Here is a 26,387-nt window from a genome sequence, read left to right on the forward strand (position 1 = left end):
AGAATTCAGATTCTGACACCCATCCATGAGTGCCGATGCTTCGTTCTCATTATCATAGACTTTTTAGAATAAACAATCATGGAATGTTCTTTGATCTATCTCGTTAGTCGGAACCATGACACTGGTTTTGTTGTTGTTCTTGGCCATCAGGTGAAAAAAAAAGTGGCCATGACTCCATAAATCTTCTGTCTTGTGCCCCCAGATAGTTTGAGACTAAAGGTAAAGGTAAAGGTTCCCCCACACATGCGTGCTAGTCGTTTCCAACTCTAGGGGCTGGTGCTCATCTCCGTTTCAAAGCCGAAGAGCCAGCGCTTGTCTGAGGACGTCTCCATGGTCATGTGGCCGGCATGACTAGATGCCAAAGGCGCACGGAACGCTGTTATCTTCCCACTGTAGTGGTCCCTATTTTTCTACTTGCATTTTTACATGCTTTAGAACTGCTAGGTTGGCAGAAGCTGGGACGAGTAACAGTCGCTCACTCTGCTATGCAGCACTCGGGATTCGAAACACCAAACTGCCAACCATCGTCCTATGTGAAAATTCCCTATGTGCTTCCCCAAATCCATCAATTGCCCAGAAGACATGATGATTTTTTTTCCCGTCTAAGGTCTTAAAGGGAGGCATTGGGGAACCACTAGTTTGGGGCAGAGCTGAAAATGAGGCCGTAGTCTCCTATCCTTCCTGGCCCATTGCCTCATTCCTCCCAACAGCAGCATATGCCCTGTGATGTCCTTTGTCAGTCATTCTGGTGTCCCCCTGGCAATTAGCCTTTTCCCACGATCATATCTTTTCCCCCCACTCCCACAAGAATCTATTTTCTCATCACTGTTTATAAAAGTCTTCCGTAAGCTTGTTTGCAAGATCCTATTTTACGCAGCAGGTTCAGCTTTCTCTTTTGAGCTGTCCTGCTGATTGAGAGCTATGAGTGTTTTATATATATAGCCTGAAGAAACCCAGTCATGGCCACATGGTGGCGCTCAATTTACTATCAGAATGCCAGGCCCTCTGAAGATTCGTCTGGGCTTCTGGTTTCTTCCATTTAGACCAGGGCTTTTCAAACAGTGATACAGATACCACCTGCGGTACATTGGCACCTGGCAGGTGGTACGCAGCCATCCCAGAAAAGTGGTAGTGGGGGAGGGGAATGAGCTGAACCGGTGGCAGCACCGCACAAGCCTGAGTGAGAGATGGCTGGAGCTGCAATGGTTGTCAGAGCTCAGCGGAAGCGCCAGGATCAGCGCCAGTCTCCAGCTAGAGCTTGGCATTGATCCTGGCACTTCTTTGCTCAGAAGGCAGGTGTCTTGCTCAGCTGTGGCTTGTGGGGCACTTTTTTCAATGCCATTGTAACTTCGAACAGTTACTAAGCAAACTGTTATAAGTCAAGGACTACCTGTACTTCATCACTTTTTTCCTTTTTTTTTTTTTTGGTCATCAATTTTTTGACACCTTGCTAGGCGACTGGTGGTACTCGGATGTTGCCATATCCTAAAAGTGGTACAATGGGTGAAAAGGTTGAAAAGCCCTGGTTTAGACCGTGAAGTGGCAGCTGAGCTCCCTGTGCTTCATAGGGTAGCCCTCCTTCCTTGCTATCACTCGGCCTACCTGCTTTTGCCAGCTCTCAGAAAAGGCTGAAGGGGAGAATGACTGAAAGTGTCACTCCACGAACTGGCCAATGGATCTGTCACTTTAGTTAGTTGGCATGATTATCAGGGACCACCACCAAAGGTGTCCTCCATTTGAGGACACCTTTCTTTGTTTCAGGTGATACATGGTGCTCCTATTTGAGACAGAAGAGATCAGCCCTCCCCACGCTGATCATTTTTTACAGCTCTGGCACTGGTCAGCTCTGGTCAGTTGTCGAGCAAGATCCATATTCCCAAGCCTCCAACAATAGGAAAATCTAACAGAAATCAAACAGAAAGTGACTAAATTAGTAGACCAGCGAAACGCTGTGGGCGTAGTATACTTAGATTTCAGTAAGGCATTTGATAAAGTAGACCACAATCTACTGCTTGGTAAGCTAGAAAAAGGTGGAATAGACAACATCACCACCAGATGGATTTGTAGCTGGCTGACAAACCGTACTCAACAAGTAGTCCTCAATGGTACTACATCCACATGGAGAGAGATAAGCAGTACCACAAGGCTCCGTCTTAGGCCCAGTACTTTTCAATATATATCTTTAATTACTTTGATGAAGGGATAGAAGGGGAACTCATCAAATCTGCACATGACACTAAACTGGCAGAAATAAGCAACATCCCAGAAGACACTCAGGAGCCAAAGAGATCTTGATAAACTTGAACAATGGGCCCTAACCAACAAAAAGAGTTTTAATGTGGAGAAAAGCAAAGTTTTACATTTAGGCAGGAAAAATCAAATGTATAAGAGACCTGGCTCAAAAACAGAAACTGTGAGAGGGACCTTGGAGTCCTAGTGGACGATCACTTGACTATGAGCCAGCCATGTGCAGCAGCAGCAGAAAAAGCTAATACAATCCTGGGTTGTATAAACAGAGGCATAGAATCAAGATCACACAAAGTATTAGCACAATGGAAGACAAATTTGAAGTCACGTCACATACAGCAAAGGGTTTCTGCTGATACATCTGCAGGAGATGGGGCTATACAAGTACTGCATATGGTATACAATTCACCATCTGTCTCTAAAGCCACAGTGGTCTTTAGTTACATTGGCAGACTCGGCTTTGGTGAGAGACTTGCCTAAAAATTAAGAAGCCAACTTCACTTTAAAAAGTTTCTAATTCAGCTCTGTCCACCTGTTATTGTTCGGTTAACTCAATAGATCCTATCCCCTCCCCCCACTGTTAGTTACCTTTTTCCATAATGCTGTTCATTAGCTTTGAGAGAGAAAGAGAAAAGAAAAAAATAATAGTATATAGTGATTGGAAGACAAACTTTTTTTTCCAGATAAGTTTAGTTTCATTCTTATGTCTTCCAATATTTGAGGGGGCTGCCACAAAGAAGAGGGGGTCAAACTATTCTCCAAAGCACCTGAAGGCAGGACAAGAAGCAATGGATGGAAACTAATCCAGGAGAGAAGCAACCTGGAATTAAGGAAAAATTTCCTGACAGAACAATTAATCATTGGAATGATTTGTCTGCAAAACCTCCATCACTGGAGGTTTTCAAGACTGTACAACCATTTGTCTGAAATAGTATAGGGTTTCCTGTCTGAGCAAGGGGTTGGACTAGAAGATCTCCAAGGTCCCTTCCAAATCTGTTACTCTGTTATTCAGTTATATACGTTCCTGAAACCTATCTGCAGCCTCTACTTAATTTTCCAGTTCTTTTGCAAGCAATTTCAGGAACATCTGGCAACGGGAGTAAAAAAAAAAAGATGGCTATGACCACACAATCATTTTTGACGGTCTTTCCCCCTCCCAGATCTGCAAGCAAGTAATTCAAATAACCTTTTCCTTCTCTGGCCATGCACAGAATTTGTAGAGAGAATGTCTGTTTGTGACAATGTGCCATTTGCTAGACTTCTGCTCCAGAGTCTACAGAAATATTACCTTCAATAAAAGAAAGTTTTCCATCCCTGATTAAAGAAAACAACTCATTTTTTTCCTTCTTTGGAGTATTTTAAAATAGCAAGATGAAAAAAAGAAGAATAATCATTGTATTTCTGATGTCTCAGCAATTCCACCATAATTTCTACTGTGGCCATGGCCATAATTATCTCATCAAGCTTGGCAACAGAGAAGTAAAAGTTACAAATATATTCCACTCTTTCTCCCTTTGAAATGTACTTGCAGGCAGTCCTCAACTTATAACAGTTTGGTTAGCGACCATTCATAGTTACAATGGTACTGAAAAAGGTCACTTATAGCCATGTTTCACACTTACGACCCTAGCCGCGTCCTCATGGTCACGTATGGTAATCAAAATTCAGACGCTTGGCAACTGACTCATATTTATGACGGTTGCAATGTCCCAACGTCATGGGATGACCTTTTGCGACCTCCTGACAAACAAAGTCAATGGGGAAGTAAGATTCACTTAACAACTTTGTTACTAACTTAACAACTGCAGTGATTTACTTAACAATTGCCGCAAGAATGGTGGTAAAATGGGGTAAAACTCCACTTAGCAACTGTCTCGCTTAGAAACAGATATTTGGGGTTCAGTTGTCATTGTCAGTCAAGGACCACGTGCAGTGGTGGGATTCAAATATGTGAACAACTGGTTCTCTGTGTGGATGCCGCTTCCAGAAGTCCATTCTGGGTCTGGGCAACAAAATATTAGTTACCGGTTCTGCCGAAGTGGTGCGAACCGCCTGAATCCCACCACTGACCACTTGTATTATCATTCTGGAAAATGTCCTTGAAGTTACCGGTACTCAAAGTGACGTACCATCAAAACCGTATGTTCTGACCTTGAGATTGTAAAAAGTATCAACTTGCATTGTGGACTGCAGGTGAATAAACGTGGGTTTTTTTTAAAAAAAAAGCTTAAATAAACCTCAAAGGTTGTTTACATTGCATATAGACTATGACTTGAGGTCATGACATAGCTTTGTTTACCTTGAGTTCTCTGGTATTTGCTAGAAAGACATACCTCATCACATATTTTGAAGCTCTTTCTCCTTTTTCTACGCTCATCAGAAGCTCAAAGGAGCTTGTCTCACCTGGATATGAAAGTCTTCATTCTGCTAGTCCTCAGCATCGGACTTTGCCAAGCCAGTCCTCTCCGAGATGAAGTGGGCTGTGATGACCCAGAGGTTTTTGAAGCTGTGGCTAGAGCAATAAAAGCACTTAATGAAGAAAGGAGTCAAGGAAATAAATTTGCTCTCAATGTCATCCTTCATGCCTACAGAATAGTAAGTAAATTTGGTAACGATCAGAACCATAAAAATCTAATTAATGCGAATTTCATAATTGGGGACTTGCACAAGAATCCACCATCAGCCCCCGCCACCCACTATTGAATGGTAGTCATCTGAAAATTTATCCCAGATTTAATGTTTAATTTAACAGAAATTAAAAAATGATTACATGAATGGCAAGCAGTCATCCTTACTGTATTTCATTTGTTCAATTTCAGCTTTTTTTCTCTTCCGCAATCCCTTTCCTCCATCTTTAAAAAAATGCCCCTTTCCATTCCACCAGACTTATGTGATGCTAAGTGGACCCTTCTTAAAATAATCCAAAAATATTGAACTTCAGCTCAATGTAATTCCACAAGCTGTGTGGGGATTTGCACTCCAACCAAGTTATTTTACTTACAAAAAAAATTGTTTTGAAGTGGGCAGGGATTCTTTCAAGTCTTTAAACAACCTTCATAAATATGGGGGTATTTTTCAAGTACATTGGATTTCAGCCCCCAGAATTGGGGGTATTATTGGAGCTACACTCACACATTTTTGGAGAGCAATCTTTCCAATTCTGCTGCTTTGCCATACAAAATGTAACATGATGCAGCCATTCGGCGGTTTCATTTAACATTGTTGAATTTGGATTGCCATAAATTTGAAGTCTTTGGTAATGCTAAAATTGATCCATGTCTCTGCACTATTTATTTATTTATTTATTTATTTTTGGGACTTATATGCCGCCCTATCTCCCGAAGAACTCAGGACGGCTAATAACAATAAAAATACAATAATACAAAAGTTTTTTAAAAAGAATTTAAAAAAAGAATTAAAGAATTAAAGGAGATGTTCGCAGAGGAATCGGAAAAATCAGTCATTTTAAATGTAGATGCAGCTGGATTACTTATCTTTAGCAAGCTAAACTCTCCAACTGTAGCTCAGGTCCTGATGACTTTTTCTGTCAATATGAACATGGTTTATTGATACCTTTTTAAAGATTTTTTTTTGGAGGGGCGGAGAATGCTCCACTCTTAAAAAAAAACCAGTCTTGGTGTCTCTTAATTCTCTTCCATCCAAATCTTAACTAAGTTCACTTTAGGGAATCTGTCACAGTCAAATACCTTAGCCTAATCTTTCATACAGATTTTTACCCTTTCTTTTTTGCATTAGTTGTTTGTTTCCATCCACATATTATTAATAGATTATAATAGACTATAGTAGACTATCAGGGCTCTTTTAGAAGAGGCTGGCAGACATAAACTGGGAGTTGGGAATGAGAGAATTTTATTTTTTTAAAAAAATATTTTTATCCTGTCTTTATTAGGCAGCAAACATTCCTCTCTATTTCTGTGAGGGAGATGGGGTGTTCTAAAATATCATAAATAAATAAAAATAAATAAAATATTCTATATTTATAAAATACTCTGTATTTCTATAATAAAGTATTTATGTAATACTCCTTATAAAATACCTCTTATTTTTCCCACAATAACAACCCTGTGAGGTGGATTGGGTTGAGAGCCAAAGTCACCCAGCCGGTTTTTATGCCTAAGGTGGAACTAGAATTCAGTGTCCTGGCTTCTAGCCTGGTACCTTAACCGCTAAAACACGGGTGTCAAACTTGCCGCGTCACATGACGTGTTGCAACATATCACAACTTTTTCGCATTGCCGGAGCTGGGGTGGGTGTGGCCTCCACATGATGCAACCGGCCTGTAGGCCGGCAGTTTGGCACCCCTGCACTAGAACAATAATGGCAAAGCTTTGGGGCTTGACATGGAAATTTTCCAAATTTGAAAAATTCTTAACTTCACTGCTGAGGTGTCAAGAAAGAATTCTTTATTGCCCCCCCCCCATCTAGGCCACCCTGAACAGTGGCATTTGGCAGCAACCCCAAGGTTGGGCCTGAAGTAGAGGACCAGAGTTCAACTTCAGTCCTGGCCCCACTGCTGTCACTCAAAAAGGCTGCCTCACATCATTCCCCAAGGCACACAAGGTCGCTCCAGGTTGCATGGGGCCTTCTTTCTTGAATGTCTGTGGAGATTCTCAGTCATCCAGGTCATGGCTGTCCCAAAGGTGCTTTTTCAAAAGGCAACTGGACTTTGTTTTCCTTTGAAGATGTTTTCCTTGAAGTACCTTTGGAACTTTGGCGGGTCAAATCCCAAGTGCCGCGTAGCAGAGTGAGTGCCTGTTACTTGTCCCAGCTTCTGCCAACCTAGCAGTTCGAAAGCACGTAAAAATGCAAGTAGAAAAATAGGGACCACTACGGTGGGAAGGTAACAGCGTTCTGTGTGCCTTTGGCGTCTAATCATGCTGGCCACATGACCATGGAGATGTCTTCGGACAAACACTGGCTCTTCGGCTTTGAAACAGAGATGAGCACCGTCCCCTAGAGTTGGAAATGACTATCATGCATGTGCAGGGGAACCTTTACCTTTACCTTTACCTTACCTTTGGAACATCATTCTTGAGGCAACTTCAGAGAATGCTCTTTCATGGCCTATGCAGCCTCCAAAAACCACAGGAAAGCATGGCCCTCTCATGCAACTTCCAGTGAATCCAAAAGCTATGCAAGAGCACACTTCATTCTCACATGGCCTCACAACCTCCCAAAATTGCAAGAGTATGGAGCATGCTTTCAAGAATAGCTGTCAGGCATTGGTAAACACTTTGTGGCATGTCACTTTTGACACGTTTGTCATAGGTTCACCATCACTACAATAGACCATCTAATATTAATACTTCTAATATATTTTTCATGGAATTAAGCAAAACAATGCAAAACCATGACAAACAACACAAAACTGAGCTTGAATTGTTTGTGGTTTAGGATATTGTAGCTATCCTAATATAAGTAGCTCAACATGATAAGCCCTAATCAGTGGTGGAATTCAAATACCTGAACAACCGGTTCTCTTGTTTGATGTAGGCATGGGCCTCTGAGGCCTAGAACAGGCTTCTGGAAGTGGCAGCCATGCACTTCCGGTGGGCCATTCTAGGACTGGTTCTCCAAATGCAGCAAAATTTAGCTACCAGTTCTGCTGAACTGGTGCGAACCAGCTGAATCCCACCACTGGCCTTAATGTAGTTTATGTATCTAGGCATAAACAGGGAGATTGATCAGAGGAGCTGCATACACCTAATTTAACTTAAATTCAATTGGATTATATTTTTGTTGTGTTCCCACTCCAGCACTTCCCCTTCCTGTTGGTCAGTCCTTGAGTTTGTACTCAGTGGGCAAAATGGAGTCATGCCATTGATCCCCAGATTAAAGCAGTAGATGTTACATGACAAATAGGCATGTACCTCCAACAGTCATGCTGTCCAAGCAAAAATCAGACAGTGTTTACAGAGGTTAAATATTTGATCTGTTACACATTTACTGAAAGTTTGCTTTGGATTTCAACTTGATTTGCCTTCATAAGACTCTTGAATTGAAAAGACTGTTTTGCAGCGCAGCAGACACCTGCAAGAATTTTGATTCCAATAAAGTTCTAAATTCTTGAAGCTGGTGTGATAATTCCAAAGTTATTTAGCTTTAAGATGAGTCTGTCCAGATTTCTCTCAACCTTGACAACTTTAAGAGGTTGGATTTGGATTCCCAGAATTCCCGAGCCAGCATGCATTTTTGTCTCTAAAGCACCAGTTATCTGTTTGGCCTGTAGCACTTCTACCTGCATGAGAGTTGTAAAAACAAAATATTTCTACACTAACCAAAAAAAAAAAACAGCAGATCAGCAAAAGAGCTAGCACTAAACTAATTTTGCTGGCATTGTTTGGGAAACTTTTGTATGAAAGAATGGTCACTCCCGATGAAGGTTTCCTTAATTAAAGCTGAAGAACAATTTCTTAATCTAGGATCCTACAGATATAAAGCTAAAGATTTCCCTGTCCAGTTGCATCCAATTCTAGGGGGTGGTACTCGTCTTTATTTCTTAGCTGAGGGAGCCAGCGTTGTCTGAAAACTTTTCCACGGTCATGTGGCCAGCATGACAATATGCTGCAACTCAGAGCGAGGGACGAAACACAAAATGCTGTTACCTTTCCCACCGAAGTGGTACCTATTGATCTACTCACATTCTGCATGCTTCCCAACTGCTAGATGGGCAGGAGCTGGGGCAAGTAATGGGAGATTGCCCCATTTCAAGGCACTCAGATGTCAAACCTGGGCTGTCAAGCTCAGTGGCCTTAACCACTGAGCCATCAAGTCCCCGCCCTACAGATATACTCTATTATAATATTTAGGGAATGAGGGGTTGCTTGGATTCCAAGGGGCGGAAGTCCTGAGACTTTGTGGCTGCAGAAATAGAGCCACTATTGGAAACTTCCTAAATCAAATGGGTCTTTTTTGTGATCATGTGGCAGCAGGGGAGGTTGCTTGCACAGACCTAGGAAAACAACTTTCCTTCTCTGAATCCAAAGTGTTGCCCAGCTCCATACAAAACCTATTGCAGGTACTCCTCAACTTACAACCACATTTGGGACCAGGAATATCCATCGCTATGCAAGGGGGTTGTTAAGAACAGTCATACCCAATTTCACAACTTTTTTGTGCCGTGGTTAAGCAAATCACTGCAGTCCTTAAGCAAATCTAGCTTCTCCCATTAACTTTGCTTATTATAAGTCAGCTGGGAAGGTTAAAAATGGTGATCACCCCAAGATGCTGGACTGTTCTAAATACAGTACGTGCTGGTTGCCAAGCACCCAAATTTTGACCACATAACTGTGGTGAGGCTATGACAGTCATAAGTATGAGGATCAGTTGGAAGTCACTTTTTTCAGTGCCATTGTAACTTTGAACAGTTGCTAAACGAACAGTTGCAAGCTGAGGATTACCTGTATTGATACTTTAACTATTTCTTTGAGGTTTTTTGGATCATTACATGCTGTAGAAACACAGAAGAACATTGGCAGATTTTTTAATTACTAGGACATGGACCAAACGGGTGGATTGGCCATCAAAATAAGAATGCAACTTTGGGATAAATTATGTTGTTTATATTTTTAATCATTGGTTGTGTTTCAGTTTATTCCTATGTTGTTTTAACTGTTAGCCACCCAAAATCATCTGTTAATGATGGGCGGCCATATCAGTTTATTAAATACATAAATAAAACTGCAACAGCACTCATGTACTTTCTCTTTTCAGGCAGGTCCTGGAAAAAAGTTCCATGTCGCCTATCAAGTAAGAGAAACCGCGTGTCCAATTGATGCAGATGAGCCTTGGCAAAACTGTGATCTTTTGGGGATCTCAGAAGGAGTAAGTATTCATTCTTCCTCCTTTGATGTGGCAGAAAGAGTTTTATAGGGGGAGCAAGAAGAAAGAGAGGTGTACATTAGAGGGCTGCCAGGATCACCATATGCAACCAGGCAAAAGATGCCATTAAAACAGATTTGTGGAAAAACTGCATTTTGGCACCAGCCTCAAGGAAGAGTACTACAGTTTTAGGTGGATTTCTTGGCAGTTTTAAGACATATGGACTTCAACTCCCAGAATCCTCTAACCAATAGGCTACCTGAGAAATTCTGGGAGTTGAAGCCCACATGCCTCAAAGCTGTCCCTTTGGCCTATATTGTCATGTGACTGTTGAGTCTACATGCATGACTGTAGTGGGGACCAGTTGGCCCATTAAAAATATGACCCTGCCTTCTGTTCCCAGTTGGTGTCATCACCTGACCCTTAAAGGCCAATAGAAGGAAGAGATTTTTATCAGATTTGGGCAGACATTATTGAGTTAGAATTACATTAGGAGATTTTTCTTTATTTAAACTCTCTCTCTCTCTCTCTCTCTCTCTCTCTCTCTCTCTCTCTCTCTCTCTCTATCTATCTATCTATCAGCCAAATGATAGGATTACAAATGAAGATTACCATCTACCATCTGCTTTATTTGTCTCTCCAAAGACCTGTCTGCCTGTGCTCCATCACACATTATAAAAAATGTAGGATCTCATCTCAATGCAGGTAGTCCTCGACTGGTCAAAGTTACAACTGCATTGAAAAAAAATGACATAACCATTTTTCATATTTCTGACCTTTTTAGGATCCTCATGATCATGTGATCAAAATTCAGATGCCTGGCAACTGACTCATAATTATGACAGTTGCAGTGTCCCAAGATCATGTGATCACCTTTTGCGACCTTCTTACAGGCAAAACCAATGGGGAAAGCAAAAGCCAAATTCACTTAACCGGATTACTAATTTATCAGCTGCAGTGATTCACTTAACAGCTGAGGCAAGAAAGGTCGTAAATGGGGCAAAATTCACTTAACAAATATCTCACTTTACAACAGAAATTTTGGGCTCAATTGTGGTTGTAAGTTGAGGACTACCTGTATTTAAGTACAGGCAGCGAAGGTCTCACTAATAACCCATTGATTGTTGATTGTTTATTCAACAATATCAAAAATCTATGAAATGTGATCAGTTCTGTTTCTTAACAGTGGAAAGTGGATTTATAAACTCCTGAAAGGTAATTGTGATGTGCCACTTAACACATAAGAACTCAACTGATGTCTCTTTTTGCTTCTCTCACAGCATTATGGAAACTGTACAGCTGATATTGATACTGAGTCGCAAGATTTTTCTTCCGTTTCACAGAACTGCAAAATTAGCCCAGGTGAGTAACCTTTAAGCTAGCATTCAGAAAAATCATCATTTTTCTATCCTGCTCTTGATGATAATGGAGGAAAAAAAGAATCAGTGGCCCGATTTAAGCCAATAATAGTGAGGGAGGAAAAAAAAATCAGGAAAGGGTGATACCAAACGAAGTTGACCTTCGTTTTTCATTGTGTAATTCAGTACATCGTGGGCCAAACTACATTTAATGGATTGCTCAGTTGCCAAATAAGGAATTGTGTAATGTTGAAATAGAATGTGTAGGGAAAAAATGTTTGGGATTTTTGAGTTTTTAGATAAAGGGCTGAATGGTTTCAAGTTAAGGCTTTTAAACCATTCAGCCCTTTATCTTTCTCCAAAAATTATTACATAAGATATTCATTTTACTCCATAAAATCCCCAGGGGAAAAATTAGTTCTATTTTAGTCATGAGGGATTTTGGAGGGTACAATGAATGCCTTGCCCCTCAATGCCTTACTCCTTTTCTCATCTTAATCAATCCAAATACCCTTAAACAACAATAAAAAGAAACTAGGTTGTGCTAGATGTTCTGCTCCAAATACACACCCTTGCTTATCACAGTTAAACTTTTAAACTTTTTCTCCAAAACTTTGACTAATGGAGATGGGTGAAAAAGAAATCAGATTTCCAGTTACAACTCCCTCACTTTCCACACACAAACCTGTTCTGCTTTCTAATGGACATATCATCTTTGTGGAAAATTGTATTTCGGCTGCACTAAGGTCACTGACCAAATTAAAAAAAAGAAAGAGAGCTGTGTAGTCACTCTGTCAACCATAAAGTTTCATAGTTCTTCTAGCAGACAAGATGTGGTCTTTTCCCATGGAAAGGCTTTTTCCTACTAACTAGATCACCTTGGACTGGTTTCAGCTTCTTCTAGCAAGGTGGGATCTCTGTTATGTGGACACATCTTCAATGACCAGTAGATTGAGGGGGTAAAAGTGGTTCTGTGGAGAAACCTATTGTTAAAAGAAAAATCATCAATTAAGTGCAAGCCGGGAATAAATACAATGGAGGCTGTTTGGAAAGAAGGTTCTGTTCATTGAAGAACAAAACCAACAGCATATGGTTCTGGGGCAGCTGACAAATTGGAGTTGGGATAGGTGGGCTTTTTATACCTTCTTGGGCCTTGTATTTGAAACTGTTCCTGTTCCTGTGCCATGTACTTTGACCTGAGCTTGAATGTGCCCTTTTGGTATTCCTAATGGCGGTGGGTTAATCCTATTATGTTCCTGTCCTGTAGTATTTGTTTTTCTAATCCCATCATCTCAAATCTTCTCTGGAGCTGTGGCTGAAGGCATTTTGCTTATGAGAAGGTAGCCCCAAATCTGCATTTCTAAAAGCTGGCCTGCTTGGGGGAAGGAGACTGGGGGCTGGTTTCTGTCTAAAATTTTTCTCCTTTGTTCCTTTGGGGAAGGATAATATTCTGCCTTTTTAATATTCATCAAAATATTTCCTTCTCTGGGGGGTGGACTTGCAACACTATAATCCCCAATTAGATATAAAATCTGACTGATTATGGCCATACCTAGTGATGAACCAGTTGGTGTGGTGGTTAAAGTGCTGCCCTATAAACCAGGAGACTGTGAGTTCTAGTCAACTTTTAGGCACAAATGCCAAATGGGTAACTTTCGGCTAGTCACTCTCTATCAACTCAACCCACCTCACAGGGCTGTTGTGGGGAAAATAGGAGGAGGAAGGAGTATTAGGTATGTTTGCCAACTTGAGTTACTTATAAAAATCTCCAACAATGAGACGTGTTGCATATAAATGTAATAAAACAAACAAATAAATAAATTTAAAAATCTAATAATAACTTGTTAAGTGCTGAATCTGAACATGGGGCTGACAATGACAAACTATAATGAACCAAGATCTATTACGTGCCTTACTGAAACTGCCCCCTGATGTGCTTTCCAAGCTTCCATTTCCTAGAGTTGTAAGAATCAAATAAAATTAAAAGAGCCTTGGTGGAACAGCGGGCTAATGCCTCCTTAAGTAACACCAGCTGCCTGCAATTAGTGCAGGTTCGAATCCCACCAGGCTCAAGGTTGACTCAGCCTTCCATCCTTCCGAGGTAGGTAAAATGAGGACCCAGATTGTTGGGGGCAATAAGCTGACTTTGTAATAATGCCGCTTGAGAGGGGGGGGCAAAGCCCTAATAAGCAGGCATATACATAGAATGAAGGCTATTGGTAAGCACATTGATTTGTGCTTCTTAGATTGTAAGCCACCCTGAGTCTTCGGAGAAGGGCGGGATATAAATGGGATTTTTTTAAAAAATGGCATTTATTTAAGATATTTAAATAGTCAACCTTTCAGTCCAAGGTACAGAGAAGCTGCATGTTAAAAGAGAAAAACAGCTAATCAGGAACAGCTGCTAGTGACACCACACACCCCCAAAGGAAAACATACTGATAGGATGGGCCTTATCTCACACCCACTTTATAATTGTATATGAAAAATAGAATTCTACAGAGATGGCAGTACAGTTCTCACAAGTTTAGTGTAAAAAGTTTAACATCTATCAGTTATAAGGATTTGTAATATATGTTAGTCACAAAAGTTAGTCCTTCTCCAGGAACGCCCGGTGTAAAATGGCTGTGCAGATGCATCTCAGATTATTAAGACACATCACTGAACTAAACTGTTTAAAATAAAAAGGCAGATTTTTTAAAAAAAATAAAAATTCTTTTTTGGTTTTAAAACATGTCCACAATGTAATGGTGACACCTAGTTGTCAGCCGCATGCAGTGACCAAGATGTTGTGTTTCCAAAGTTAAAATTCAAAACCACAAGAAATGGACCTCTAGTTCCTCTGCCTATGGAAAAATTCCTCTTTGCACTTGGACAAAAACGCGGACAACCAGGACAATTTCTCCATCCCCCCTTTCCAAATCTATTAGAGATTTAATCATTATTAATTCTACAGCATAGTCGATACATGGTTGCCCTGAATTTGAACAAGTGAAACCAGATACTAAAATATGGGAAAAGGTAAATTTTGCAACAACATTTGAAGCATAGCAGGTCATAAATCTCCCACCTCACTGTCACATAGATCCTCACAATGTATACAGTTATCTGGTTTCTGGAGTTTCCTTCTGTAGCCCAGCGGTCCCCAACCTTTGCGGCTTGGCAGTCCAGCTGGGGGAGGGATTGAGGAAGTGGACCGCGTGAGTTCCCATCTCACACAGATACATCCGAGCCAGGCCACCTTTTCCTGTCCTTCAGTCTTTTTTTGCACCAAAGGTTTTTGCAAAAGGACGGAAGGCCTAAAGCAGCGCAAGATCGCTGCCATGAAGCCTTTCATCCATTTGCAAAAGCTTTGGGCATGGAGAAGAGAGGTGCAGTCTTGTGCTCCTTCAGTGGCTTGGCGGCTTGGCTGGGGGGGGGAGGGGAGAGGGGAACCAGGCCACGCAAGTGGAAGACCAGTCTACACAGGACCGCAACTCCACTCATGCAACAGAGAAGCCTTTGGTGTGCTGCTCACATGAGTGGAGCTGCGTGCATGTGTTGGAAGAAAGGTCTTCGTCGTGGTTCATCCAAGCTGGGAATAAACATGGCAACCGCTTTGGGAAGAAGGTTGTAGTTTATTGGAGAGGAGAACCAGACAGGAAGATGTCTGCCAGAAAAAAAGGACTGAGCACATGGAGGGAGTGGGTTTTTCTACCCTCTGGAGCCTTTTGTTTGGAGTTATTTCCTGTTCCTGTTTGAGGCTATTTCTTGTGTCATGTATTCTGAGCTGAGTCTGGGTTTGCCCTTCTGGTATTCTGCTAGTGATGGGTTACTCCTATTATGTCCAAAGGTCATATCCTGCTTCCCTGGGGCTGGGGTATGTAGATTTTAGGTGTCTTTGTCTTCTTAATCTCCCAGCTGTGGGAATGCAACCTTCCTGGATTTACATCTGCTTGGGGGAGGGAGACCTGGGGCTATCAAGAAAAAGTGGGCATGCTTTCCTGCCTCTTTTGAGAAAATATATTTTTCTGCCCTTTTAATATTTCCTTCTCTGGGGGGCTGACTTCCCACACATGCATGCACATGCTCCCACTAGTCCACCTCTCATGCAGCCCAGTTCCAAATAGGCCATGGCCTGGTATTTGGGGACCCCTGTTCTAGCCCATAAACAGCTTTGGGAGGCCTACTATGCGTTTCTAATCTAGTCTGTAGTTCATCTTTTCTGTTAGTCTTCTTCCAATTCCTTCCTTCCTAATACAGTATGTTGCAATCACAACTCCCAGAATTCATAGCCAGAAAAATTCTGGAAAGGAATTCTCGGAGTTATAGTCCTAATAGACTTGGTGGTCCCTAGGCGTAAGTAGAGTGGTGTGTGTCACTTTGTCCAGCAAGACTACAACAACCAAATATATATATTGCTTGAAGGCTGAGTCTAGATCTCACTTTTATTTAAATGTATGTGGAAATAACCATGTGTGCAAAGTTTAGAAGTCATAAACTCCAGTGTTTAAAAGGCAAGGTACGGTATAGTTTTTCCCTACCATTAATTTCTCTAAGATGAATTGCCCCACGTCGTTTGTCCTTTCCTAAACTACTTTTATTCCTTTCATTCCTTTTAATCGCTAACCTTTATCTGTTTGCGTACTGAGCGCTGCAGTAATTTCCACTTTTAATTTCTTTACTTTTGTTTTGCTTTTTCTAATTTACCGTTGGCTTGCTTTCAGGACAGGAGAATGTAGCTCGATCCCTTGCTAAATGTCTGGGTTGCTGGCATCCCATAGACCCTAAGAGCTTGGAAGTGCTTCCCATTGTGAGATTCGCCATACGGCAATTTAACAATCAGAGTCAACACTTTGCCTTATTTGAAATTGGAGAAATAAACAAAGTTACACGTCAGGTTTGTATATGTTCCTATAATTCCCTATCTCAACTTTACAGAATTAGGTGATTTGGATAGATTTATAGTTAAATCTGAGGGACGCGGTGGCTCAGTGGGTTAGGACGCTGAGCTTGTCGATCAGAAGATCGGCAGTTTAGCGGGTCGAATCCCGAGTGCCGTGTAGCAGAGTAAGCGCCTGTTACTCATCCCAGCTTCTGCCAACCTAGCAGTTCGAAAGCACGTAAAAATGCAAGTAGAAAAATAGGGACCACTCCGTTGGGAAGGTAACAGCGTTCTGTGCGCCTTTGGCGTCTAGTCATGCTGGCCACATGATCGCGGAGACGTTCTTGGACAAGCGCTGGCTCTTCGGCTTTGAAACGGAGATGAGCACCGGCCCCTAGAGTCAGAAACGACTAGCACGCATGTGTGGGGGAACCTTTACCTTTACCTATAGTTAAATCTGAAAATGCGGAATGTGAAGTATCCTTCCCTTGTGTATGTTTTTGAAACCTTCATTTGTTAAACTAAACAACACAGCCCTGTCAAATGTTGATAAAACGCACAGTGTCTGTGCAATTTTATTTAAACTACAGTGATACCACAGTACTTGACGTTAACTTGACGTTAACTGAGAGTATTAACTGGGGTTCTAATTGTATTTTAATTGTAAGTGGGGTTGTTAGTTCAAGGTTAGTGTAATCGTTTTAATTGTTTTTAATTTTTGTAACTTGCGTATTGTTTTTAAAAAAACCTTGTGAACCGCCCTGAGTCCTATGGGAGAAGGGCGGTATATAAGTCTAATAAAATAAATAAATAAATAAATTGGTTCCGGGAGGTGCAATGAATGCCAAAAACAAGGAATACCAAGCATAAGGAATAATGTAAATAGCTTTAATGCGTTTCCAAAAACAATGCACATTTTTAAGGCAATATGTAAAAAGATAGGGTCATATATCATTACATGAGAAATAAATCTAAAAATGAATAAATACTTAGATTAAATAAACACTTTACTTGTACTGATGAGGGGCGGGGAGCACAAAAATATCCAAAATGGCAACAAAAGCTTAGATAATATCGCAAGCAGACATGCACAGGGCAAGAGCTACTGTGTGACTAACATGTCACCTTTGTTTCGGGTGGAAAGGGTAGTGAGTCATGAGGCAACCGAGAATGACTACCTGTAGCTTCCATGTTGAGTGCCAAATAAATGACAAGTAGCAGGACAAAATTTTCTCATCAAAATGTGTTGAGTTCCAAATTTGATGAGTTTCAAAGCAATTGAGCACCAAGGTACCACTGTAATTTCTTTTCTCTTAACAAGGTACTTGTTCCATGCAACTTCTCTTAAATTTCTTGCAGGTGGTTAATGGATGGAATTACCGTTTGGAATATTCAGTGAAAGAAACAAATTGTTCCAAGAATGAATTTCCAGATCTGAGTCCAGCATGTAGACACCTTCCCAAAGGTGTAAGTGAACTTCATTTTTATCCTGCTCCTAGGAGCAATAGTGTAACATACTAGCACACACATATTCCTGCCAGACTCATTTGAAACTTACCAGTAACTGCTCCATCTTATTTGTAAAGTTACTTCACCTGGCATCCTCCTACTGGCAATTGAAAGAAACAAATATATCCATCTGTCCATGCATATATGTATATGGGTGTGTATGTGTATGCACACAAAGAAAGAAAGAAAGAAAACTCTTTTAATAATACCTTCTCTTAATTAGATAGTGTAAAGGATGTGGCTGGAGTGGCCAGCACTTCCTTTGAGATAGATCAGCATCAGCAATATGGGCCTTGTCAGGATTAGTAAGATAAAAAAAAATCAGTTTGTTAAAAAAAAAGAAATACAGTTCAACCATCCTTGCTTAATTTTAAATATTACATGTACACAAAGGTAGTCCTTGGTTAACAACAGTAACCAACAGTCCTCATTGCTGTTGTTAAGCAAGAATCGCAGATGGTTAAACTATGAGTTTCTTACAACTTCCTTTCATCTTGCAACAAACAAAGGCAATGGGGAAGCCAACAGGAAGTCAAAAGAAAACCTGGATTGCAGTGGCTGCTGCTGGACACAGGAGGGCGCACAAGCCCCAGCAGTACAGCACAAAGCCTCATCCAGCCCAGCCCAGCAGTACAGCACAGCTCAAAGCCCTAAGCACCACAACCCAGCAGCAAGCACAAAGTCCCAGTTGCCCCACTGAAGCACGAAGACCCAGCTGCTCCAAGCCCAGCAGTGGAGCATGAAGACCAAACCATGCCAGCCCAATAACCCAGCATTAGATCCCCAGCTGCAGCCATTCTGCACTCGGCAGCCATTGCTACTGTGCACTCTGCCATCTTCTTCTTCTCACTGCTGACAAGACCTCCCTGCATGGCTTTCTTCTTGAGGTCTCATGATGAAACCATCACACGTAATCTCAAGAAGATGACTTTGCACAGCTAACATCTGCCTCGCAAGGAGCCAGGGTGGACAGGCAAGGAGACCGCGAAGGTCATCTGGAGGCAGCAGTGTGTGGGGGGGAATATTCCTGTAAATTCTAAAGGTTAATCAGACCCCTGTAAGGACCCTCTTGATCTCTGGTTTTCCCAGCATTGGTTTTTGGCTTCTGTCTGAGCTCTGCCTCAAGTCTTGAAGGGACAAAAGCTTTTCTCCATATCCTGCAGAGGTAGAAGCCAAGATAATCTGACAGTGTGTGCCTGTGGCAAAAAGGCTCTTTTCTGTGGATGCATGTTATCTGGAACAGGGAATGTGCATTCTTTGTGTGAGCTCGTACTTTGTGCCAGTCATACTCATGGGGATGTCCATCTGGGAAAATCACCCTGAGTGAGAGACAAAGGAGCTGCCTGATAAAAGCATGGTTTAGTCTTCTCGCTTTTGTCTCCTTCCAGCGAGAAGGTTCCTGTACAGCTAATGCCCACGTTGACAATGCAAACACACTGGTCCATGCAGAACAGGACTGCAAAGTGCAAGGTCTGTAACTGTCATTCTGTAGCCGCTGCTTCCTTGATTCAGCATTGCTTGGTACATCACAATGATGACAAATTCATATTGCTTGCATTCAGTTCTGTAGGGTCTTCTGCTATATATATGCGAAAGCCCTGATAAAGTAGCTGAACAACAGTTCCTGTAATCATCCTCCTCCTCCTCTGGCCATAGTTCCAAAAGATGCAGAACCCATCAGGCACAGCTAACTAGTAGAGGGGTTGATGCAACTTGCAGTTCTGGATTTAGAGAAACAAAGATTGAGGGCAGAGGTTCGTTCTCTGAGCTTGTGGGTTGATTTCCAAACATTTCATTACTCCTAAACTCGGCTGAAGATGTTACCTAGCCTGGCAATGAAATCAACCCACAAGTTCAGAGAGCGAACCTCCACCCTCATCCTCCACCCAGTTAAAGATATTCGCCACCATCGCAAACAATGATTGGCCCTCCAAAAACAAAAGCATCAGGTTAATATGGCTTCCAGAATTACTTTCTTACACCCTGTCCCCGGGTTAACAATGTTTGACTTAAGGATGACTCGTAAATATGAATGAGCTGTCTATTAATAAAAATGGCGGACAGTGTTCTCCTTGCTCAAGCCAATGAAGTGCTGATGCCACCTGTTTTTGACATACAACCTGTTTTCATGAATTTTTAGTGGCTCCTGAAAGAACTGTGTGGCTTCAGCACTTTCCTGGCTCAAGGAAAGGGATAGGGCTCGCAACTTGGGAGTCCTCCTAGATTCACGGCTTACCCTGGAAGATCATATAGTGGCCGTGACTAGGGGGGCTTTCGCCCAGGTTCGCCTGGTGCGCCAGCTGCAGCCCTATCTGGACCGGGATGCCCTGTGTACGGTCACTCATGCGCTCGTGACCTCTCGCCTTGACTACTGTAATGCTCTCTACATGGGGCTTCCCTTGAAGACCACTCGGAGGCTCCAACTGGTACAGAATGCGGCCGTGAGAGTTGTCTTGGGAGTTTCCCGGTACTCCCATGTTACACCTTTGCTCCGCGAGCTGCATTGGCTACCAGTTGTCATCCGGGTGAGGTTCAAGGTCTTGGTTATGATCTTTAAGTCCTTACATGGCATGGGTCCGGGTTACCTCAGGGACCACCTGCCGCCGGCGTCAACTCCCCTCCGCCCTGTGCGTTCCCACAGAGAGGGCCTCCTCAGGGTGCCTCCGGTCAGGGAATGCCGACTGGTGGCCCCCAGGGGGAGGGCCTTCTCTGTGGGCGCTCCGGCATTATGGAATCAACTGCCGGTGGAGCTCCGGATGTCATCAGACCTCCGAACCTTCCGTCGCGGCCTGAAGACCCACTTATTTGAATTAGCTGGTCTGGCCTGATGGGGGAATATGGGTTTTTAAATTGTTGTTCTTAGTATTGTATTATTGTTTTTTTAACTGGGCATTGGTTTAATCTCTTTTTAACTTTTGTATTGTTATTTATATATGCCCTGTGAACCGCCCTGAGTCCCTAGGGAGAAGGGCGGTATACAAATTAAATAAATAAAATAAATAAATAAATAAAAAGGAAGGGCAATCCTGTGTGCCATTTTTAGTAATAGGCGATGATAGATAGATAGATAGATAGATAGATAGATAGATAGATAGATAGATAGATAGATAGATAGATGATGGATGGGTAGGTAGGTAGGTAGGTAGGTAGGTAGGTAGGTGGAGAGAGAGAGAGAGAGGGGGTGGGTGGATGGATAGATAGATAGATAGATAGATAGATAGATAGATAGATAGGTGGGTGGAGAGAGAGAGAGAGATGGGTGGGTGGGTGGATGGATGGATGGATGGACGGACGGACGGACGGACGGACGGACGGACAGACAGACAGACAGACGGATAGACGGACAGACAGACAGACAGACAGACAGATAGATAGATAGATAGATAGATAACCTTTATTGTCATTTTTTACTGTGGGTACAATGGCACACATTAAAAATGAAATTTAGTTGCTGGTTCTCAAAGTGTACACATACATAACACACATTTAAACATACTATATACAAAATATGTATAGGCCTACATATAAGTAACATATGAATATTAATCACTGCCCGTCTTGAATACATAATGGAAGGACGAAACTTGAGAGTTCACAAGGTTCCATACTGTATGGAACAAAACTGTGACTGAATCTGGATGTTCTGCTTCGGATACCACGAAGCCCCCTCCTCCCAGAAGGGAACAAGGAAAACAGGTTGTACAGTATAGTGGAGTGGAATACAGCATTCCTTTTATATACACAAATTGGTGGCCATGATGAAACCATAGATAATAACCATTTACTCACGGTAAATTCCAAACTGCTACAGAGCAATTTGCACTCATACATTTTTTGCAAGGGGAAAATGTGTTCAATAATCTCTTACAAAAAAATAACATAGATGCAGGCTGAAATTCTTGTAATCTTTCCTTTTCACAATAATCTGATATAAACTTGTACTTTTATCTATATATTTTCAACAGTTGAAGAAAAGGTGGAGCCTCCCATTGATGCATGTTTTGGTTGCGTAGTCCCGATTGCAAAGGACAGCCAAGAACTGAAGGAGCCTCTGCAAGCTGCTATAGAATCATTCAATGCAAAAAACAACAGTGACTTTCATTTCAAAATTGTAGCAATAGGAGAAGTCACAAGACAGGTTTGGATTTTATCACTGCTACTATTATATAGCAACTTTGCTAAGACAACATAGTTTGAACCTGAATCCATTTCCATTTCAGGCCCTCAGGCTGCAGAAACTCTCTAATGTTATTGTTGTTAGCTGCGAAGTCGTGTCCAACCCATCGCGACCCCATGGACAACGTTTCTCCAGGCCTTCCTGTCCTCTATCATCTTCTGGAGTCCATTTAGGCTCAGGCCTACTGCTTCAGTGACTCCCTCCAGCCACCTCATTCTCTGTCATCCCCTTCTTCTATTGCCCTCAATCTTTCCCAGCATTAGGCTCTTCTCCAGTGAGTCCTTCCTCCTCATTAGGTGGCCAAAGTATTTGAGTTTCAACTTCAGGATCTGGCCTTCTAAAGAGCAGTCAGGGTTGATCTCCTCTAGGACTGACTGGTTTGATCGCCTTGCAGTCCAAGGGACTCGCAGGAGTCTTCTCCAGCACCAGAGTTCAAAGGCTTCAATTCTTTGGCACTCAACCTTTCTTATGGTCCTACTTTCACAGCTATACATTGCAACTGGAAAGACCATAGCCTTGACTATACGCACTTTTGTTGACAGGGTGATGTCTCTGCTTTTTAGTGTGCTGTCTATATTTGCCATGGCTTTCCTCTCCAGGAGCGTCTTTTAATTTCTTGGCTGCAGTCCCCGTCTGCGGTGATCTTGGAGTCCAGGAAAATAAAATCTGTTACTACCTCCATTTCTTTCCCATCTATTTCCCAGGAATTGAGAGGGTCGGATGCCATGATCTTGGTTTTGTTAATGTTAAGTTTCAAGCCAACTTTTGCACTCTCCTTCTTCACCCGCAACACGAGGCTCTTTAGTTCCTCTAAACCAGGGGTGTCAAACTCAATTTCATTCAGGGCCGCATCAGCATTGCGGTTGCCCTCAGGGGGCCGGGTGGGTGTGGCCAGGGTGGGCGTGGCCTACTGGGTGGGCATGGCCAGAGTGCGTATGGCCTACTGGGTGGGCGTGGCCAGCTCTACATCATTCGCATCAAGGCTGCCTATGGGGGCCTGGGCAGGAGTGGGACATATCTGAGGGTCTCTGGGCCAGGGCCAAGGCAGTGGGGGCCATTCCCTCACTGCTTCCAGGATGGCTTCACGGGCCGCATGAAACCACTTCGCGGGCCGGATCTGGCCCCCGGGCCTTGTGTTTGACATGTCTGTTCTAAACTCTCTAATGATAGATGACAAATAAAGAAATAAATTTTGTTCCTTATTTCCATTACAAAAACCAACATAAATACAGGTTGTAGATTTTGGAATAATCAAATATAAATAGGTCTATATATAAGTGTCACCACTGCACTTATAAATTTAACAGGAGGAAGCTAAGCCTCTTGCTCATAAGTGCAGAGGTTGCCCTGTGCCCATTGCAACTGAAAACCCAGAACAGAAGGAGCCTTTGGAGGCTATTCTGAAATACTTAAAGTATTCTAAAGATATAAAGGTAAAGGTAAAGGTTCCCCCGCACATGCGTGCTAGTCGTTTCCGACTCTAGGGGCCGGTGCTCATCTCCGTTTCAAAGCCGAAGAGCCAGCGCTTGTCCGAGGACGTCTCCGTGGTCATGTGGCCGGCATGACTAGACGCCAAAGGGGCACAGAACACTGTTACCTTCCCACCGTAGTGGTCCCTATTTTTCTACTTGCATTTTTACGTGCTTTTTTTTTTATTGAAAAGTTTTAACATACAATTTTTCCTTTAAAAATCCCCCCTCCCCCTCCCTTCTCCCTCCCCCCTACCTCTCCCCCCTCCCCCCTCCCCCCTCCCCCCCGACTTCCCAGAGCTAAATACAAGGTATATATAAAAAAACAATCATAAACAACCATATACTAACAACCATAAACTCTAAAATCCATCACTCTCTAGCTTATATAGGATAAAACAAACCTTAGTGATATTAAATATATATAGAAAAACTAAAATAGAAAAAGAAAAGAAGGAAGACTTATTCAAATGCTACATAAAACTTCTTAACCCTATACTTGTTCTGGATAAACTCAATCCATTTTCTCCATTCCATAATATAGCGTTCTTGCGAGTGATCTTTCAAATAGGCCGAAATCTTCACCATCTCAGCCAGGCCGGAAACCTTTAAAGTCCACTCTTCTATGGTCGGCAGTTCCTCTTTCTTCCAGTACTGACCTATCAAAAGTCTTGCTGCCGTAATTAAATTCAACATCAACTTAGTGTCCACAACTGTAGCATCTGTAATTATTCCCAACAAAAAAAGTTGCAGACAAAACTTTATCCTCTGTTTAAAAATCTTCTGCATGTTCCACCAGACTTTTATCCAAAAGGCCTTAACCTTTTTACAAGTCCACCATATGTGAAAATATGTTGCGTCTTCATCACCGCACCTCCTCCAAGCTTGAGGAGATAATTATAACCATAACAGGATTAGGTAAAGGTAAAGGTTCCCCCAGCACATGCGTGCTAGTCGTTTCCGACTCTAGGGGCCGGTGCTCATCTCCATTTCAAACCCGAAGAGCCAGCGCTTGTCCGAGGACATCTCCATGGTCATGTGGCCGGCATGACTGGATGCCAAAGGCGCACGGAACGCTGTTACCTTCCCACCGTAGCGGTCCCTATTTTTCTACTTGCATTTTTACGTGCTTTTGAACTGCTAGGTTGGCAGAAGCTGGGACGAGTAACAGGCGCTTACTCTGTTATGCGGCACTCGGGATTTGACCCGCCAAACTGCCGACCTTCTGATCGACAAGCTCAGCGTCCTAACCCACTGAGCCACCGCGTCCCTCTTCTAAAGATATAGAAGTAATCAAAATTACAAACAGCTTTAAACTCTGCCTGTACATAGTACTCTATTGCAATTTGGTGTTTTTTTTTTTTAAAAAAGTCTGGTTTGGGCTAAGACAGTCACCTCTTGAGATTTCCCAGCTCTGCTGGTCTTGAACAAATTATATAGTGAAAGACCAGGATTTTTACATCTTAAGCTTTCCTAACTAGATGTCTTGCAGATACAGATAGTCCTTGACCTACGAGCACAACTGAGCTCCAAATTTCAGTTAACAAGACAATTGTGAAGTGAGTCTTGCCCCATTTTATGACCTTTCTTACCACAGTCGTTAAGTGAATCACTGCAGTTGTTAAATTAGTAACGTGTTGCAAAGTGAACCTAGCTTCTCCGTTGACTTTGCTTGTCAAAAGGCCAGAAGAGCTGGCCCTGGGACACCGCAGCCTTCATAAATATGAGTCGGTTGCCAAAGCATCTGAATTTTGATCATGTGACCATGGGGATGCTGCAATGGTCGTAACTATGAAAAGAGTTCATAAGTCATTCTTTTCAGTGTTGCTGTAACTTTGAACGATCACTAAATGAACTGTTGTAAGTCAAGGACTACCTGCGATGTCAAAGTGTTTGGAGACTGCAAGCTAGGAAAGGCCATTAGGCAGCAGAAACTCTATGCCTCAGGAACATGATTCTAACCACACACACATTTGTGGACAGAAAATCTCAGCTTGAGTCCTTGACATTTCCAGTTAAGAGCTGGGAAATTCCTGACACAAACCTTGGAGTGTCCTGTCAGGCAACATCAAGTATTCTGGGCATCATAGGTCAATGGTTTTGTTGTGATTCAGCGTCAGCCTGTGATACTGGCAGCTGAGTCTGATGATTCTGAAGAGGAGGAGGAGGAGGGGTTTGGAGAGCCTTTGGTGTCAGAGGGAGGCTCTGATGCACTGCAGGACTCTCAGCCTGGCCCCTCCCGTCATGTTCCTCATCAGACTCAGCCGTGTCAGCACAAGATATTGGACGTAGATGATTCACAGCTGGATCTATTCAGGGACACTAGGAGCAGGAGGCAATCCAGCAGAGTAGAACAGAGAAAGGCCATGAGGCAACTCAGTGAGAGGAGGAGAAGGCAATGAGAAGCCACACCTTGGGACTGCTGATAAAAGGGGAAGGTGTGGGAGGTGCTAGTTGCTGAAGGCAACCATTTGAAGATCTTCTGCTAGAGTCCTGGTCTGTTATTCCTGTTTAACTCTTGTTTGAACTTTTGGTTTAACTCTTGTTTGAACTTTTGATTTCTTTGTAAATAAATTTGGTTGTGTTTTTCCAGCCTGTTGACTATAAAAAGGGGTTGTCCCTGACATTCAAACAGGGCCGGTCATAGGTTGGAACAGAACAGGTTTGACTTGATCCATGGCAGCTTCTTATACACCTCTGAGGGAGCACCATCTTTCTTTGGCCATTTCACTTGCTTCTTTTTATTAGAATCCTAGAGGAGGAATGAGTCCTTGGGGCCACTGAATCCAACATGAGCTAACCAGACAGCAAGCCAAGGGGGTTTTTTTTGTTCTTCGTGGGTTTACGCTATTCAGCATCTAGTCCAGGGGTGTCAAACTCAATTTCATTGAGGGCTGCATCAGCATTGCGATTGCCCTCAG

The 26,387-nt window shown here is 42.5% G+C and overlaps 1 protein-coding gene across 1 annotated transcript in view; it reads left to right on the forward strand.

The window, feature by feature from the left end:
• The window catches only part of KNG1 (kininogen 1), a gene marked incomplete at its 3' end in the record, with an annotated part of 33,293 nt that overhangs the window by 1,905 nt on the left and 5,001 nt on the right, over positions 1-26,387 (forward strand). The window contains exons 2-7 of the mRNA XM_083364932.1: positions 4,628-4,842; positions 9,982-10,092; positions 11,370-11,451; positions 16,136-16,326; positions 17,671-17,778; positions 19,209-19,290. Of these exons, the coding sequence (XP_083221058.1) occupies positions 4,657-4,842; positions 9,982-10,092; positions 11,370-11,451; positions 16,136-16,326; positions 17,671-17,778; positions 19,209-19,290 (760 nt within the window). The 5' untranslated portion in view covers positions 4,628-4,656. The remainder of the gene's footprint in view (positions 1-4,627; positions 4,843-9,981; positions 10,093-11,369; positions 11,452-16,135; positions 16,327-17,670; positions 17,779-19,208; positions 19,291-26,387) is intronic.

This window comes from Vipera ursinii (genome assembly GCF_947247035.1).
Source record: "Vipera ursinii genome assembly, chromosome: 5".
Lineage (NCBI taxonomy): Eukaryota > Metazoa > Chordata > Lepidosauria > Squamata > Viperidae > Vipera > Vipera ursinii.